Source organism: Lagenorhynchus albirostris, chromosome 10 (assembly GCF_949774975.1).
Source record: "Lagenorhynchus albirostris chromosome 10, mLagAlb1.1, whole genome shotgun sequence".
Lineage (NCBI taxonomy): Eukaryota > Metazoa > Chordata > Mammalia > Artiodactyla > Delphinidae > Lagenorhynchus > Lagenorhynchus albirostris.
The window spans coordinates 51,569,992-51,587,001 of NC_083104.1; the positions used below are offsets into that span (position 1 = coordinate 51,569,992).

Below are 17,010 nucleotides of genomic sequence, written 5' to 3' on the forward strand. Positions count from 1 at the left end.
AATATTTGTTGAAACAGTGAATGAAACTAGCTTCCCTCTGCTTCCTTCCATTCCCAACTCTGAGACTAATGGCTGAGCACTGTCCTCAGATGGGATCTACCAACCACTGTAAGACTTTGGACATGTGAAAGTGTTGGGCAAAAGCCACATTTCTGTACTCGACCCTGTCTACCCAACTTCTTTTTCAATGGGCGCCAGAAAAAATGCTGGTCAGACCGTGTACAGACCATCATGAGAAGTTTAGCCTTTGTCCTCACCATCTTTGCTGGATCAGGGGATGGGGAGAAACAAAACCAAAATGTGGAAAAGCAGAAAGGCTAGAGTAGGTTTTTATAATTACCACCTTTTAGGAGTATTTTTCTTATTTAAAAAATAATACTGATTTTCTGGGAAAAGAAAAAAACTATCCATGGAAAAGTGTCCTTCTAACCAAAATGGTGAGAAGGCAGGTATAAAAATGGAGAAGGCAGGTGTGAGGATGGGGGGCAGGTGTGAAGATGGGGAGACAGGTGTGAAGAGGGGGAGACAGGTGTGAAGGGGGCAGGTGTGAAGATGGGAAGCAGGTGTGAAGAGGGGGGGCAGGTGTGAAGATGGGGAGACAGGTGTGAAGAGGGGGAGACAGATGTGAAGAGGGGGAGACAGGTGTGAAGGGGGGCAGGTGTGAAGATGGGAAGCAGGTGTGAAGGGGGGCAGGTGTGAAGATGGGAAGCAGGTGTGAAGGGGCAGATGTGAAGATGGGGGGCAAGTGTGGGGGGGTAGATGTGAAGCTGGGGAGGCAGGTGTGAAGGGGAGGCAGGTGTGAAGATGGGGGGCAAGGGGGGGGCAGGTGTGAAGCTGGGGAGGCAGGTGTGAAGGGGGCAGGTGTGAAGATGGGGGCAGCTGTGAAGATGTGGAGGCAGGTGTGAAGGGGGGCAGGTGTGAAGATGGGGGCAAGTGTGGGGGGGCAGGTGTGAAGCTGGGGAGGCAGGTGTGAAGGGGCAGATGTGAAGATGGGGAGGCAGGTGTGAAGGGGGCAGGTGTGAAGATGGGGGGCAGGTGTGAAGAGCAGGGGCAGGTGTGAAGGGGGGGCAGGTGTGGACACGTGGAAACCAGGCTCAGCCCTGGTTAGCTGTAGTGAGAGATGGGGGCTTCCCTTTCACTTCACAGAGTAAAGAGAAGGCTCTGAGGTATCAACAACTTGTACTATTGGGAAAAGGAAGACAAAGAATCTGTGTTTCCTGAACATCGAGAGGAGGTCTCTCTGGCTGCTGGGGGCTATCTGGTCTCCTCCAGCTCCAAGAGGTCATCCACGTACTCCACAACCTCTCCCTGTAAGAGACAATAAGACACCCTGTTAAGCAGGTACCTGACCTTCAAAGTGCTGGTGAGCAGAGACTGTTTCCAAGAGGCAATTGCCAGCCACCCCTAGGCTGGAGCAGCCTTTCTTCCCTCGAGCCCAAAGGATCTGACTTCTCCCTGGGAGGGACCCGGCTTCCACACCATGTGAACTTGGAGTCAAGTGCTCCAAGACCCCCAGATAGCCTGTGTGAACTGAGCAGTCCAGCCCCTTCTGAAAGACCCTGTTTAGTGCCCTTCTTCTGTGCATCCCTCCCCCAGCCCTACTCCCCTCCCATTAGCAGTTACCCCACAGGAAGACTTTCTGTCTGTTCCCTTTCTGCCTTGATACCAGACCACGAGCTTTTCAAGGACCAGGACCTTCTTCTGCAGAAACTGGTACACACAGGTCTCAGTAACCCTGCTAGCGGATGGCTGACTGCGTGTAGGCGTGTTACTGCTGGTGCAACTGAAGCAATCAGGCCACTCAAACAAGAGATGCTTGGGTAGTACAGGAGCCCACCTGCTCCCTCCTTTTGCAATGAGCCTTAAGCCTCTACCTGAAACAGCCCAGCATACTTTCTGATTTCCTTCTCCGCGTTGATTCCACTCCCATGACACACCTGACCCACCAGCTGATGACACCCATTCCCTTTACTGCAGAGAATGAGTGAATCACCAAGAAGGCCAAGCCCCTTCCCCTGAGGTCAGTACAGGCAGCCCCACCGATGGTGACCACCCCCTGCTAAAGCCTGGCCCCCCTCACGGAGGCCTCCCTCCCAGGCCAAGAGCCAATTCGCTCCTTTTGATATTTTAACACAGACAGAGTCATAAGATCTCTCAGCATTTGAGAATAGTTAGAAAATCTATCAAGTACATGAGACACAAAAGGGATCTTATTATTTTTAACAAATGCTTCTACACATCATGCCTGCAATTAGGAACTCAAGTGATGGGAGTGGAAGACCGCTGCTTGAATAAACAACATTCTTCAGTTGCTTTCTGGACCCCGAAAGGAAAACAGGGTATTGCAGAGGATTATATATATGTGGCCATGACATCTGTTCCCAGGGTTACTGTTTCCTGCTGTGGGGCTACTGTGAGGTGGGGATGATAGTATTGTTTGCTTTTAGCTCACTACTAAGTGACCCCGGCAATAGAGATGAAAGAAACACATCCTCCTATAAGGTCACTGGTGTCGCGCTCAGATCTATCGATATTTTCCAGGCACCCATCCGCCAGCTGCTGGGAGTGTCGTTGCTAATGGCTTATACCTATCCCTTCTCTGCATGACTGATCTTGGCCAAAATGAGCAGCCCTGCCAGGGAGCTTATACACCACCCCCTCCGGGCTGCCAACAACTAGTGAGGGACTGAGAAAGGGGATGACAAAAGGCAGAAGGAGCTCTGTGATACAATGCATGCCCTGGAGCTCCCCGCAGGATCAGGATAACCTGACTGCAGGTGAGACCACATGCGTGCGTAGCTCCTTCCCCTGCCCCTCACCTCCTTTCCTACCCAAGAGCATCTATTTCAGCTTGCTTTATAAACGTTCTGAAACTGTAACAGGGCCTCTGCAAAATTTTTAACCAGTGTGCAAACTCTCAGGAGTTCTTACACATATTTCAAGCCCAGAAAGATATAAAGAAGAATACCACAAATATCAGGAGACTATATTGACACTTTGTTTCGAAGTAGCATTTTGTCCTTTGGAAATTTTTAAGGATTAACTAAGAACTTTATTGTGTTGGTTACAGTTTATTTCAAATTATTACTTGCCATAATTTGATATATAATTTTAAAAGTAGCTCATTCTTTAGAAATTCTTTTATAATTCTAAAGCTTTGATTAATAACCTAACTACTCTGGGAACTTCAATGGAGTCCTGTTATCTTGACAGGTCCAAGTCTAAGAATCCTAGGAATTTTAAAGCCTGGAATAAGCCTGGTCTATTCACTAGATGATTACTAAGCAGCCGTGTGACTTTGAGTAAGTCACTCTACCTTTCTTGAGTTTGTTTCCTCATCTGTGGCATGAGACAGCTTTACTGAATCTCATAAAGGGTCTCTTCTTGTTCTAATATTTATGATTTTTTTTTCTAAATGCATTGTTCTTGTATGTTAAAAGTCTTCAAAGGGTTCATAGCCAGGAATTCCACCTCTGGGAATTTATCCTAAGGAAATGATCAGAGAAGAGGTAAAAGATTTAGTAACTGCTGTGTTATTGATAAAAGCAAAAAGTGGGAAGCAACCGAAACGCGTATAAAAAGCGCTTTACTTAAAAAATCCACACCATGGAATATTAGTCATTAAAAAATTGTCTTTAGGGCTTCCCTGGTGGCACAGTGGTTGAGAGTCTGCCTGCCGATGCAGGGGACACGGGTTCGTGCCTCGGTCCGGGAAGATCCCACATGCCGCGGAGCAGCTGGGCCCGTGAGCCATGGCCACTGAGCCTACGTGTCCGGAGCCTGTGCTCCGCAACGGGAGAGGCCACGGCAGTGAGAGGCCCGTGTACCGCAAAAAAAAAAAATTGTCTTTATAATGAACATTAACTAACAAGATTAACAAAAACCACAAAATCATCTCAACAGGTTCAGAAAAAACATTTGGCAAAATTCAACACCAAAACATTTGAAAACATTCCTCGTTTGTCAAACGATAAAAAACATTCAACTAACTAGGAATAGAAGAGGAACTTCCTCAACCTGATAAAGGGCCCTACCACAGCTAAGAATGTACTTAATGCTGAAACAGAAGGCTTTCCTTCTAAGATTAGGAACAAGACAAGGATTTCCACTCTCTCCATTTCTATTCAACATTGTACTAGAGGTTTTAGCCAGAAAAATAAACAAAAGACATCCAGACTGGAAAAGAAATAAAACCATGTCTATTCACAGATAACATGATCTTGTATACAGAGACTCCTTAGGAATCCATACACATCAAAAAAAAGTTTAGAACTGATAAACAAGTTCAATAAGTTTGCGAGATTACAGTATCAACATACAAAAATCAGCTGTATTTCTACACACCAGCAACGCACAACTAGAAAATCAAAATAAGAAAAACAATTCCATTTCCAATAGCACCAAGAATAACAAAACTTGGGAAAATATTATTGAAGGAAATTAAAGAAGACCTAAATAAGTAGAAAGGTATCCCATATTCATGGATTGGAATAGTTAATATTGTTGAGATGTCAGTCAATCTTCAGATTCAGCACAATTCCTATAAAAATCCCAGCTGCCTTTTGCAGAATTTGGCAAGTTGATCCCATATTTCATATGGAAAGGCAAGGGGCCCAGAATAGCCAAAACAATCTAGAAGAAGAAGAAAGAAGTTGGAAGACTCACACTTCCCAATCTCAAAATGTAGTACAAAGCTACAGTATTCAAGACAATGCAGTACTGGCATAAGGATAGAAATCTAGATCAATGGAATAGAATTGAGAGTCCAGAGATAAACCTTCACATTTAAGGTCAATTGATTTCTTATAAGGGTACCCAGACAACTGAATAGGGAAAGAAAGTCTTTTCAACGAATGATGCTGGACAACAGTATTTCCACACACAAAAGAATGAAATTGGACCACTACCTTACATCATATGTTAAATTAACAAAAAAAAAGATTGTAGACCTAAATGTAAGTGTATAACACTATAAAAACCTTAGAAAAAACAGTAAATTTTAGTGATCTTGGATTAGACAATATTTTCTTTGATATGACAGCAAAAACACAAGCAACAAAAGAAAAAATAGATAAGTTGGATTTCATCAAATTTTAAAAGTTTTGAGCTTCAAGACACCGTTAACAAAGTGAAAAGATAATGCACAGATTGGGGGAAAAATTTTTAGAATTCATATATCTGACAGGGGACTTATAACCATAATATATAAAGAACTCTTACAACTCAACAATGAAAAGACAAGCAACCCAATTTAAAAATGGGCAAAGGACTTGAATAGAATCAACATTTCTCCAAAGAAGATATACAAATGGCTAATAGCCATGTGAAAAGATGCTCAACACCATTAGTCAATAGGGAAATGCAAGTCAAAACCATAATTAGGTACCACTTCACACCCACTAGGATGGCTATAATAAAAAAGACAGACACACACACACCCCCAAAGAAAGACAGACACTATAAGTGTTGAGGAAGATGTAACAGATTAGAACTCTCATACATTGCTGGTGGGACTGTAAAATGATTCAGCCAGTTTGGAAAACAGTCTGGCAGCTCTTTAACAAGTTAAATATAGAGTAATAGGACCCAGAAATTCTACTCCTAAATATATACTCCTAGGTATAAGAGAATTGAAAATTTTTGCCCAAACAAAAATTTGTACCCAAACGTCCATAGTATCATTATTCAAAGTAGCCAAAAAGTGGAAACAACCCAAATGTCCATCAACCAAGGAATAAACAACAGGTGGTATATCCATACAGTAGAATATTATTCAGCAATGAGAAGGACTTTTTACATGTAACGTGATGCACGTTACAACATGGCTAAACCTGGAAAACATCACGCTCAGTGAAAGAAACTAGTCACAAAGACCAAAAACCATGATTCCTTTCACATGAAACATCCAGAACAGGTAAATCCAGAGACAGAAAGTAGGTCAGTGGTTGCCAGGGGCTGGGGGAAAGGGTCGGGGTGGGCAGAGGGGAAGGAATGGAAAGTGACTACTAATAGGTTTGGGCTTTCGTTTGGTTTTGTTTTTTTTTTTTTGGCTGCACTGTGCAGCTCGCAGGATCTTAGTTCCCCGACCAGGGACGGAACCCCGGCCCTCGGCAGTGAGAGCGCAGAGTTCTAACCACGAGACTGCCGGGGAAGTCCCTGGGCTTTCATTTGGGTGATGAAAATGTTCTCAAATTTGAATGCATAACTTTATGAATATACTAAAAAACCCCACTGAATTGTATACTTTAGAAAGGAGAATTGTACAATATGTGAATAATACCTCAATCAAACTGTTCTAGAAAAACATAACCAGGGAAATTGCTCAAACTACAGTGTTACAATGGAAAAGCCATGATATATAATTACAGTCAAGTTTATAGTGAATATATATTGGAAATATCTAGAAAAAACTGGAGACATAAATACCAAAATATCAATAGTAGCTTGCCTCTAGATAATCAGGAACTCTACTGTCCCATTTTTCCTAAATACTTTTTTCTCAGGAATTCCCTGGCGGTCCAGTGGTTAAGACTCCATGCTTCCACTGCCTGGGACGTGGGTTCGATCCCTGGTCAGGGAACTAAGATCCCGCATGCCGTGCTGTGCAGCCAATAAATAAATAAATAAATATATTTTTCTCCACTTTACAAACCATAGCGGTCAACCTTGTTTGTGTCTGGTCAGCATTCCTTCCTGGTCAGCATTCTTGTAGTCATATCACAGGCTCTGCTTCAAGAGAACCCAAGCCAAGACATATGGCACATGGGTCACTTCCTAGTCTGTAAAGCACTTCGATGTGCAAAGTGGTATTTCATTCTTCCAACCCTGTGAGGTCAATGTTATTAGCTCCATTTTACAGACGAAGTACTGAGGCTCAGGGGAGCTAAATGCATGCTAGTGGTCGATCCATCTCATGCAAATTCATGCACAGAAAACAGATTCCACAATGATGTCTTATTTACAGGTGCTTCACTGAAAACTGGGGCAGTGGAAAGAGCAGACATGGAGGCTCAGGGCTCCCGGGTCTGGCCTAGCAGCTCCCGGAACCTTCCTGTCCAAGCTCCTCAGCTGTAAAGTGAGGGGTCAGACGAGAACAAACCCGCAGCTCTCTCCCAGCTCCGATGGCTGGCAAGTCCACAGCTGTCTTAGAAAGAGTTTGGTGGTTTGTTCCAAACGCATCTCTCTAAACGCTACCCCTAATGATGGCTTTTCTGTGACTAGGCTGCCCCACCACAGAATGACGGCTCCATAACCGGCAGTCTCCGCCGTCGATAAAGAAGTCAGCTAAGTAAGACTTAATCAGGAATTTCAAGCAACCCCAGAGAAGGATAAAATGCCTAATTTACAGAAATCAAAACAAACAAACGGACAGAAAAATTGGGATGTGGGCTTCCCAGTGTCTTCAGAGTGCTAAAATTCAGTGTGTTTTTATAATGTTAAAAAATGATGCTTGATGCCACACGGTGCAGGAAAAGAGAAAAAAAAAAGACGCTCGGACGGCTCCTGTGATGGGTTCCTGGAGGATGGCTCTGTACTCTGTCAGGAAACGTGGTGCTTCAGCCTGGGTTTCCTAGAAAACCCTTCTTGCCCAGGCCAGTGCTCTGACACATAAAAACGCCCACAGAAACTCTGTTTCCCAAGGCCCCTTCTGTTTCTCATTTCGGGGGCGACTCGGCCTTCCAATGATTTTTAACAAAGCTGTGAGTAATATTTTCTCTTAGCCAGACGTGTGCTAAACAGGAAAACTTACCTCATCATCATCCATTATGTTTTCCTTAGCAAAGTCATGCAGCTCTTTCTGGAGTGTCGTCACGTTGAAGAACTGAACGGCTTCCTGTTCAGACACAAACAGAGAACAGTTTATATGACCAACCTTTTAAGGGGAGAACTGGGCTGGTGGCAGGCGGGGGAAGGGTATGAGCTTTCTTTGGGGAGTGATGAAAATGTTTAAAATTAAATAGTGGTAACGGTCGCACAGCTCTGTGACTATAATAAGACCACTGAATTGTGCACTTGCAAAGCATGAATTTGACAGTATATGAATTATATCTCAATTTGAAAAAAAGAGTGGCCAATCCTGAGTGAATGAAAGAGAAAGTGTGTGTGTGTGTGTGTGTTGGCTGGACAGTGAAGTTGAAGGAAGATGTATGTATGGCAAACCAGGAGAGCATGCACAAATCTCAATGAAAATACAAGTTAAGGGCAAATTAGAAAAGATCTTCTGAAAGTGATATATAATCCATAGGTTTCCCTGAACACATGCAAAGCTGAGTGCACCCATCAAGGGAATTAAATGATGATTCATCCATAAACAAGCCTGCCACGGAGCTGTTAAAAAAAAAAAAAAAGTAGGTGGTATGGGTGCGACATGGGAAGTGTTCATGATGAAATTGTTAGAAAGACAAAGCAAGTTGCAAAACAGTAGGTAAGATCCCATTTTTGTAAAACTTAATAGTTACATGCTGCGTATACAGTAAATGCATAGCTATAGGGCAGGATGAGAAAGAGAAAATATGGGATTAAGAAGCAGTCTCGGGCTTCCCTGGTGGCGCAGTGGTTGAGAGTCCGCCTGCCGATGCAGGGGACACGGGTTCGTGCCCCGGTCCGGGAAGATCCCACATGCCGCGGAGCGGCTGGGCCCGTGAGCCGTGGCCGCTGAGCCTGCGCGTCCGGAGCCTGTGCTCCGCAGCGGAGAGGGCACAGCAGAGAGAGGCCCGCGTACCGCAAAAAAAAAAAAAAAAAAAAAGAAGCAGTCTCAATTCCTAAGTGAATCATTTCTGTAATGTTTAAAATTTGTAGAGTGCTTACTGATTTAGAAATGAGAACAAAGATGTAAAATGTTAAAAGATAAAAAAGCTACAAAAAAAACTGAGTTTCCCTTCATTTCTGAAATAACCCGTCTCTTAAGATGCAAAGCTGCTTCCTAAAAGTGGGATAAAGAAGAGAACAGGAAACGTGATGCCTGGTGCACTGGCACGTACTGGTCTGGGCTGGAAATGCTCCTCCAAGAGCCCCCACTTGTCCCTGTGGTACTGATAATACACCAGGTTCTGCTGCATGACCTTATCGTCCTGGTCAAAGAGCAGGTAGCTGACTGCACAGGGGGCTGCGTTCTTCAAGTCGTTCACTGAAGGCAAAGGAAACAAAAACAGGAAATCAGCCAACCTCTCCCGACCCACCCTCCATTGAATAACACCTTCAAAAAGAGAAAGATCACCAACAAGCCCCTTCTTCACAGACCCTCCTTCGGAATACCTGCAAAGACAAAAGAAATCTTCCCCGGGTGAAAAGGTCACAGATAGGGTATCCATGGGAACGTGGAGGCCAGTTTGGAAAACAGAAGAAGTTCCTCTTTAGGCAGAGACCTATGCAGAAATGCCTACTATATTCCCCTCAGGCCTTGGAGGCCTGGGCTGGTGTCACAGCCCTGGAACCTAAGCAGGCTTGGGTCCCAAGGCTGGACTGTCCTGAAGCTGAGGGAGCTGGGGAGAATATACCAGCAAGTGAGCCCTCCTTGGACCTGCAGCGCCTGGTCCCCTCTGGATGGGACCCATAATCTCCAGATCCAGGCAGGCCCTTCAAATGCTAAACCAAGCCTAGTTCACCCAAAAAAGGGTCCACCCTCTGGGCTGGAAGAGTTTTGAAAAGTCACCTGGTCTCCACGTCTCCTGGTGGGGAGGTTCCCACCTCCATCCTCCTTCCTTAGAATCGCCCCACCCAGGGATGACAGCGCCCTCAGTGCAGCGGTGTTGCTGGGGCTACGATTCCTCCGTGGGGTGAAGGGTAAGGGGGAAGAAGGAACGAGACACAAGCTCTTGGGCCTTTCTTCTGGCACATTACACCCTCCTTGACAACCCAGGAACACCACTTTCCTAAGGCTCTGACTGCCCGAGTATCCAAGTTGGGCATGAAGAAATGCTGCCGCCTTGTGGCAGTTTCCCATAACAACAACTTTAAAACCGCTGTGTATGGGCACTTCCGAGTCACAAGGCCTGTGGGGTTGGAAATGACACCCGTCCTCAAGAAATGTCCTGGGGTGATTGAAAAAGATTTCAAAACAAGGCAGACTTTCAAGAAACCAATGTCAAGAGATAAATTTCACTCACACTGTTTTTAAAAATAAAAAAGAAGCACTGGAAAAGATGCTCCACAACGCTGGGACTTCCCTGTTGGCCCAGTGGTTAAGAATCCACCTTCCAGGACTTCCCTGGTGGTGCAGTGGTTAAGAATCTGCCTGCCAATGCAGGGGACACGGGTTCGAGCCCTGGTCTGGGAAGATCTCACATGCTGCAGAGCAACTAAGCCCATGTGCCACAACTACCGAGCCTGCACTCTACAGCCCCCGAGCCACAACTGCTGAAGCCCGCGTGCCTAGAGCCCGTGCTCTGCAACAAGAGAAGCCACTGCAATGAGAAGGCCGCACACCACAACGAAGAGTAGCCCCCGCTCGCCACAAGTAGAGAAAGCCCATGCGCAGCAACGAAGACCCAACGCAGACAAAAATTTAAAATAAATAAATAAATTTATTTTTAAAAAAAGAATCTGCCTTCCAATTAAGGGGACGCAGGTTCAATCCCCGGTCGGAGAACTAAGATCCCACATGCCGCGGGGCAACTAAGCCCCTGAGCCACAACTACAGAGCCCACACACTCTGGAGCCCACACTGCCACAACTAGGGAGAAGCCCACACACCGCAACAAAGAGCCCGCATGCTGCAACTAAGATCCAACACAGCCAAAAATAAAATAAATATTTTTTAAAAAGATGCTCCACATCATTATTATTAGAGAAATGCAAATCAGAACTACAACGAGGTATCACCTCGCACCATTCAGAATGGCTATCATCGAAACATCTACAAACAATAAATGTGGAGACGGCGTGGAGAAAAGGGAACCCTCCTATGCTGTTGGTGGGATTATAAATTGGGAACAGCCACTACAGTGAACGGTGTGGAGGTTCCTTAAAAAACTAAAAACAGAGCTAGCATATGATCCGGCCATCCCACTCCTGTGTGTATATCTGGAGAAAACCAGAATTCGAAAAGACCCAGGAACCCCAACGTTCACTGCACCACTATTTACAACAGCCAAGACATGGAAGCCACCACAATGTCCATCAACAGACAAACGGAAAAGGAAGATGTGGTGCGTTTATACAATGGAATATCACTCAGCCATAAAAAAGAATGAAATGATGCCATTGGCAGCAACATGGATGGACCTAGAGATGATCATACCAAGTGAAGTGAGTCAGACTGAAAAAGACAAATATCATATGATATCACTTACAGTTGGAATCTAAAAATTGATACAAATGAACTAATTTATAAAACAGAAAGACACTCACAGACTTAGAAAACAAACTTATGATTCCCAAAGGGGAAATTAGGGGGGGGTAGAGATGAATTAGAAAGTTGTGATGAACAGATACACCCTCATATATATAAAATAGATAATCAAGAAGGACCTACTGTGTAGCACGGGGAACTCTACTTAACACTCTGTAATAACCTATGTGGGAAAAAGATCCAAAAAAGAATAGCTCTATATGTTTGTATAACTGAATCAAGCTGCTGTACACCTAAAACAAACACAACATTGTAAATCAACTATAGTCCATATAAAAGAAAAATTCAATTAAAAAAAAGTAGTACCTGCCGTATTTCCCTCAGGGCTTGGTAACTGGGGCTGGGGTCACATCCCTGAAGCCTAAGGAGGCTTGGGTCCCAAGGCTGCACTCTCGTGGGGCTGAGGGAGCTGGGGAGGATATGCCATCAAACGAGCTCCCCTTGGACCTGTAGTGCCGGGTCCCCTCTGGATGAGACTGCCATCTCCAGATCCAGGTGAGCCCTTCCAAAGCTAAGCCAAGCCTAGTGCACCCAAGAAAGGGTGGACCTCTGGTCTGGAGAAGCTCTGAAAAGTCACCTGGTCTCCACGTCTCCTGGTGGTGGGGTTCCCACCTCCATCCTCCTTCCTTAGAATCGCCCCACCCAGGGACGACAGCGCCCTCAGTGCAGCGGTGTTGCTGGGGTTGCGATTTCTCTGTGGGGTGAAGGGTAAGGGGGAAGAAGGAATGAGACACAAGCCCTTGGGCCTTTCTTCTGGCACATTACACCCTCCTTGACAACCCAGGAACATGATTTTCCTAAGGTTCCGGTTACCCAAGTATCCAAGTTAGGCATGAAGAAATGCTGCCGCCTTGTGGCCGTTTCCCATAACAACAACTTTAAAACCACTGCTGATGGGCACTTCCTAGTCACAAGGCCTGTGGGGTTGGAAATGACACCTGTCCTCAAGAAACGTCCTGGGGTAGGTGATTGAAAAAGAATTCAAAACAGGGCCAAGAGGATTCAAGAGGCCAATTTCAAGATGTAAATTTTACTCACACTATTTACCTGTAATCCAGAAAGCAAAGATTTCTTGGGGAGCAGCAAGAAAAGCTGAAAATTTTGGTGTTTTATCCATTATGTCTTTGCCACATTTTCTGATATTCTGGTTGGTTTTTAGAGTTAGTCAGGATTTCAGAGGATTGACCAGTGAGCTTCCAGGGCCTGGAAGTGTCCGGAACACCTCTAAACTCCAGTGTCCTCGCGTGTTCCCACTGAACCAAGCCTACTTAGTGGCTGGAAGATCCATGTTTCAATGTCCATTCACGGGGTAGTTTAGTGAAGTGTCAGCACAGCTTCTCATGAAGATGAAAGAAAAACACGGGCTATATTTTCTTCCAACAGAACATCTGTAAACTGAATCCAAGATCAGCAATGTGTTGATAAAAGTTGAAACTGGGTGATGGGCACCCTAGAGATCATTATACCAACCTCTCCAACATATGTTGTTGTTTTTATTAATTACCTTGGTTTTTCTTTTTTCTTTTTTTTTTTTTTGGCTGTGTTGGATCTTCGCTGCTGCACACATGCTTTTTTCTACTTGTGGTCAACCGGAGGCTACTTTTCGTTGAGGTGCGCAGGCTCATCATTGCAGTGGCTTCTCTTGTTGCAGAGCACGGGCTCTAGGCACGTGGGCTTCAGTAGTTGTGGCACGCGGGTTCTGTAGTCGTGGCTCGTGGGCTCTAGAGCGCAGGCTGAGTAGTTGTGGTGCCCAGGCTTAGCTGCTCCGGGGATCTTCCCAGACCAGGGCTTGAACCCATGTCCCCTGCATTGGCAGGCAGATTCTTAACCACGACGCCACCAGGGAAGCCCCCAATATATGTTTTGAAATTTCCAGAAGTTAAATAAAACATGTACATAATTTTTTCATAATTCTCATTAAAAAAGGGTCCTTTCAAGTGTGGCTGAATATAAGCCAACAGTTAACACTGGGGTTGGGGGAGAGCAGGGAGGGGGATGGAGATGGGCTGTTGGCTTTTTTTTTGCGGTACGCGGGCCTCTCACCGCAGCGGCCTCTCCCGCTGCGGAGCACAGGCTCCGGACGCGCAGGCCCAGCGGCCACGGCCCACGGGCCCAGCCACTCCACGGCACGCGGGATCCTCCCGGACCGGGGCACGTACCCGCGTCCCCTGCATCAGCAGGCGGACTCCCAACCACTGCGCCACCAGGGAAGCCCGGGTTGTTTGCTTTTGATGTTTCTCTGTACATCTCTGCGATGTTTGGTTCACTGCAATAAGCTTCTCTTATAAGCCTTTTTGAAAAAAAGCACTTACATTAAATCAGCTATTTATATTAGAAAAGAGGGCTCTTCATAAGCAAAGACACTGCCTAGTGGAAAACTGTCCCCTCCACACCAGAATGTGGTCCATAAATATTTGCTGGCATCATGCTGTGAGCTCAGTGCTGCCTCATAGGAAAGCATGTTCACACATTATATAAAACTAGACTCTTGTCCTCTATGCTAAATAATCCTTTACCAGACAGCTCACGCTGGGGTGACAGTAGCAAATAAAATCTTATCCTTCCCTCCATGAAAGGGGACTTCTGGGAAGGACACCTGTTAAAAACACACCTCAACCTCCTCTGGATCTCAGAAATGTCCCAACCAAGGCACATTTCAGTACATTTCATTGCATCCTTAGATGAGGTTCAGGCCGCTCTAAGATCAGGTTCACTGCTGAGAGAGGCCAGTTACCTTCCTCAGAAAAACATGGTATAAATGTCAGTATCCGAGACTTTCCAGGAACAAAGAAGCCATCTTGATTAACGGCAAAAGTTTAAATATTTTTAATTTAAAAACTAAAAAGAGAGAGAGGGAGAGAAGGAAAATATTTTTCTTTTCTTTTTTTCCCTTTTTTAACCTTCAGCAGGCAAGGCTTTCAGTGTGTCCTGGAGAAGAGATGAGATGGGATTAAAAGGTAGGCAGGTTAGGTGGCTGCTGAGGCAGAGGGAACCCAACGAAGAACAGGATGGACACAGCGGGGAAGGGGGGCTGTGGAAGACAAGGTCACCTGGCACTCCTCCAGGACATCCCTGAGTCCCCAAGACCAGCCGCCCCTGAGTTTGAAGGGCAGCCTTGGGGAAGCTAGCCAGACACCTGCCAGCAGACCCAGACATTTCATCAGGAGGGTAGAGTTGTCGCTGCTGCAAATGACCCTAGTGACTTCCCGTGCTTGTCACCGAACTGCCAAGGTACACGCTGCTCACGCGAGTGGCACCCAGCAATCTTGGCTACAGAGAGAGGGGGGAAAGCCAGGAGATTCAGGCTCTGAAGTCTGAACTCCAAGTTCCTTTCTTTCTCCCATGTGTCCCCTTTGTCCACTTGGAAGGTTCTGATTGATAAGCTCCAATTTCAGGCCAAGGCAGGACCAACTGCAATGACCTTCTAAGAGTCTGAAAAGTAAAGCCAATGATGTGGAAGAAGGGAAATAATGATATTTTTTAAAAAAAGAAAAGAAAAAAGGGACTTGCCTGGCGGTCCATTGGTTAGTACTCTGCGCCTCCACTGCAAGGGGGCATGGATTTGATCCCTGGTCGGGGAACTAAGATCACGCATGCCACGCAGAGTGGCCAAAACAACAACAACCAAAAAAACGGTTACATAGAGTTTGCCATGTGCCAGTGTGTGAATTTCCTAAGCATTCCACGTCTATCAACCCATTTAATCCTCACTACAATCTTAGGAGGTTAGTACTCTCTGCAGATGTGGAAGCTAAGTCTTAGTACCTTGCTCAGATCTCCTAGAAGATGATTACTTACATTTATAATAAGCAAACTGCAAATAATGGTACATGGTAGCCACAAATTTCTCGACTGGATATCCTCCTATGACTGGGGTGAGGTTCTCTTCACACTGTATTTTGCATTCCAGAACTTCCACATAATGATCTGAAAGAACACACAAATTTTCAGGCAGTGTATCCATTATTTTCTTAATGCCGCTTCTGCCCCACTGCCCCAAAAGATCAAGGTAAAAATGATAAATGAGAAAATGATAAAAGTAAAATATTCACAACACTTATGATAAAGGGCTAAAATCTTTCACGCACAAAGTTTCCTAAATCAATAAGAAAAAGACGAATGTCCACTATAAAAATAGCCAAAAGGATGTTAATAGAAATTATAAAAAGGGCTAATAAACACTGTGAAAAGATCTTAACCACATTTGAAATTAAGAAATACAATTCTACCTAAAATAATGTAAGCTATTACATTGGCAAAATGTTTAAAATTTGATGATGTCCAGTGATAGGAAGAGAATAGTGAGACTCACGCTCTCATGTTCTGTTGGTAGGAGCAAAATACGAACAAATGTTTTGGAGTACAATTTGGTAAAATTTATCAAAGATTAAAATACACATATTCTCGGTGATTCCCTGGCGGTCCAGTGGTTAGGACTCTGCGCTTCCACTGCAGGGGACACAGGTTCGATCCCTTGTCAGGGAACTAGATCCCATATGCATGCCGCAACTAAGAGTTCTCATGCCACAACTAAAGATCCCAAGTGCCGCAACTAAGACCTGGTGCAGCCAAATAAATAAATAAAATAAAATAAAATTTAAAAAATACCTAAATACAGTCACATAGAAAGATGTCAAAGACTACATTTCCCAGCCTCCTTTGCAGTTAGGTTGGGGCCATGTGACTAAGTGAGCCATGAAATGTGGACAGTAACAGCTGATGAATACTACTTCTGGGGCTGGTCCCTAACAACCTTCCAGGTGCCCCTTGGCCCCTCCCTTTTCTCCTTTCATTCAGCCAGAAGCAAAAGACTCCAGCAGGATGATACACATTTTGCCAGCAAGACTGTAGGAACAGGCACTCTCTTACGTTACTGGTAGGAATGCAAAATGGTACCTTAAAATACCAAATAATTTATGTAAACCTTTACTCTGAACTATCAATCCCACTGATGTTGACTTTGCAAACACACTTCCATACTTAGCAAACAACAACAACCCACTAAAATTCCCCATTGCAGTATTAGATGTAATAGCAAAAGATTGGAACAGCCCAAATAGCTATCAGATAGTTGAATAAACTGGAGTACATCACTCCCCCAACCCTCAGTGGAGCACTTGGCAGTAATAAAAAGAATGACACAATCTCTACACACTAGTTAGGATATATTGTTAAGTGGAAAAAGCATAACATAGAATAGTGTTTAACGTATGGTACCTATTCTGTATGAAAGAAGCAGACACAAAAATAAAGGGAAAGTTGGGCTTCCCTGGTGGCGCAGTGGTTGAGAGTCCGCCTGTCGATACAGGGGACACGGTGCCGGTCCGGGAAGATCCCACATGCCGCAGAGCGGCTGGGCCCGTAAGCCATGGCCGCTGAGCCTGCGCGTCCGGAGCCTGTGCTCCCCAACGGGAGAGGCCACAACAGTGAGAGGCCCGTGTACCGCAAAATAAATAAATAAATAAATAAAGGGAAAGTAGTTTTTTTTTTCTTTTTCTTTTTCTTTTTTTTTTTTTTTGCCCGCATTGCACAGCATGTGGGATCTTAGTTCCCCAATCAGGGATCAAACCCCTGCCCAGTGCAGTGGAAGTGCGAAGTCTTAACCACCGGACCACCAGGGAAATCCCTAGGGAAAGTAGTTTTATATTCACACAACCTTT

The 17,010-nt window shown here is 45.0% G+C and overlaps 1 protein-coding gene across 1 annotated transcript in view; it reads right to left on the bottom strand.

Annotated features, from left to right (window-relative positions):
- Window positions 1-1,162: 1,162 nt before the first annotated feature.
- Window positions 1,163-17,010, bottom strand: part of CRTAP (cartilage associated protein) — a 32,034-nt gene continuing 16,186 nt past the window's right edge. Inside the window, exons 4-7 of the mRNA XM_060162453.1 lie at window positions 15,149-15,277; window positions 8,982-9,127; window positions 7,751-7,834; window positions 1,163-1,308 (exon numbers count right to left, since the gene is read on the bottom strand). Of these exons, the coding sequence (XP_060018436.1) occupies window positions 1,255-1,308; window positions 7,751-7,834; window positions 8,982-9,127; window positions 15,149-15,277 (413 nt within the window). The 3' untranslated portion in view covers window positions 1,163-1,254. The remainder of the gene's footprint in view (window positions 1,309-7,750; window positions 7,835-8,981; window positions 9,128-15,148; window positions 15,278-17,010) is intronic.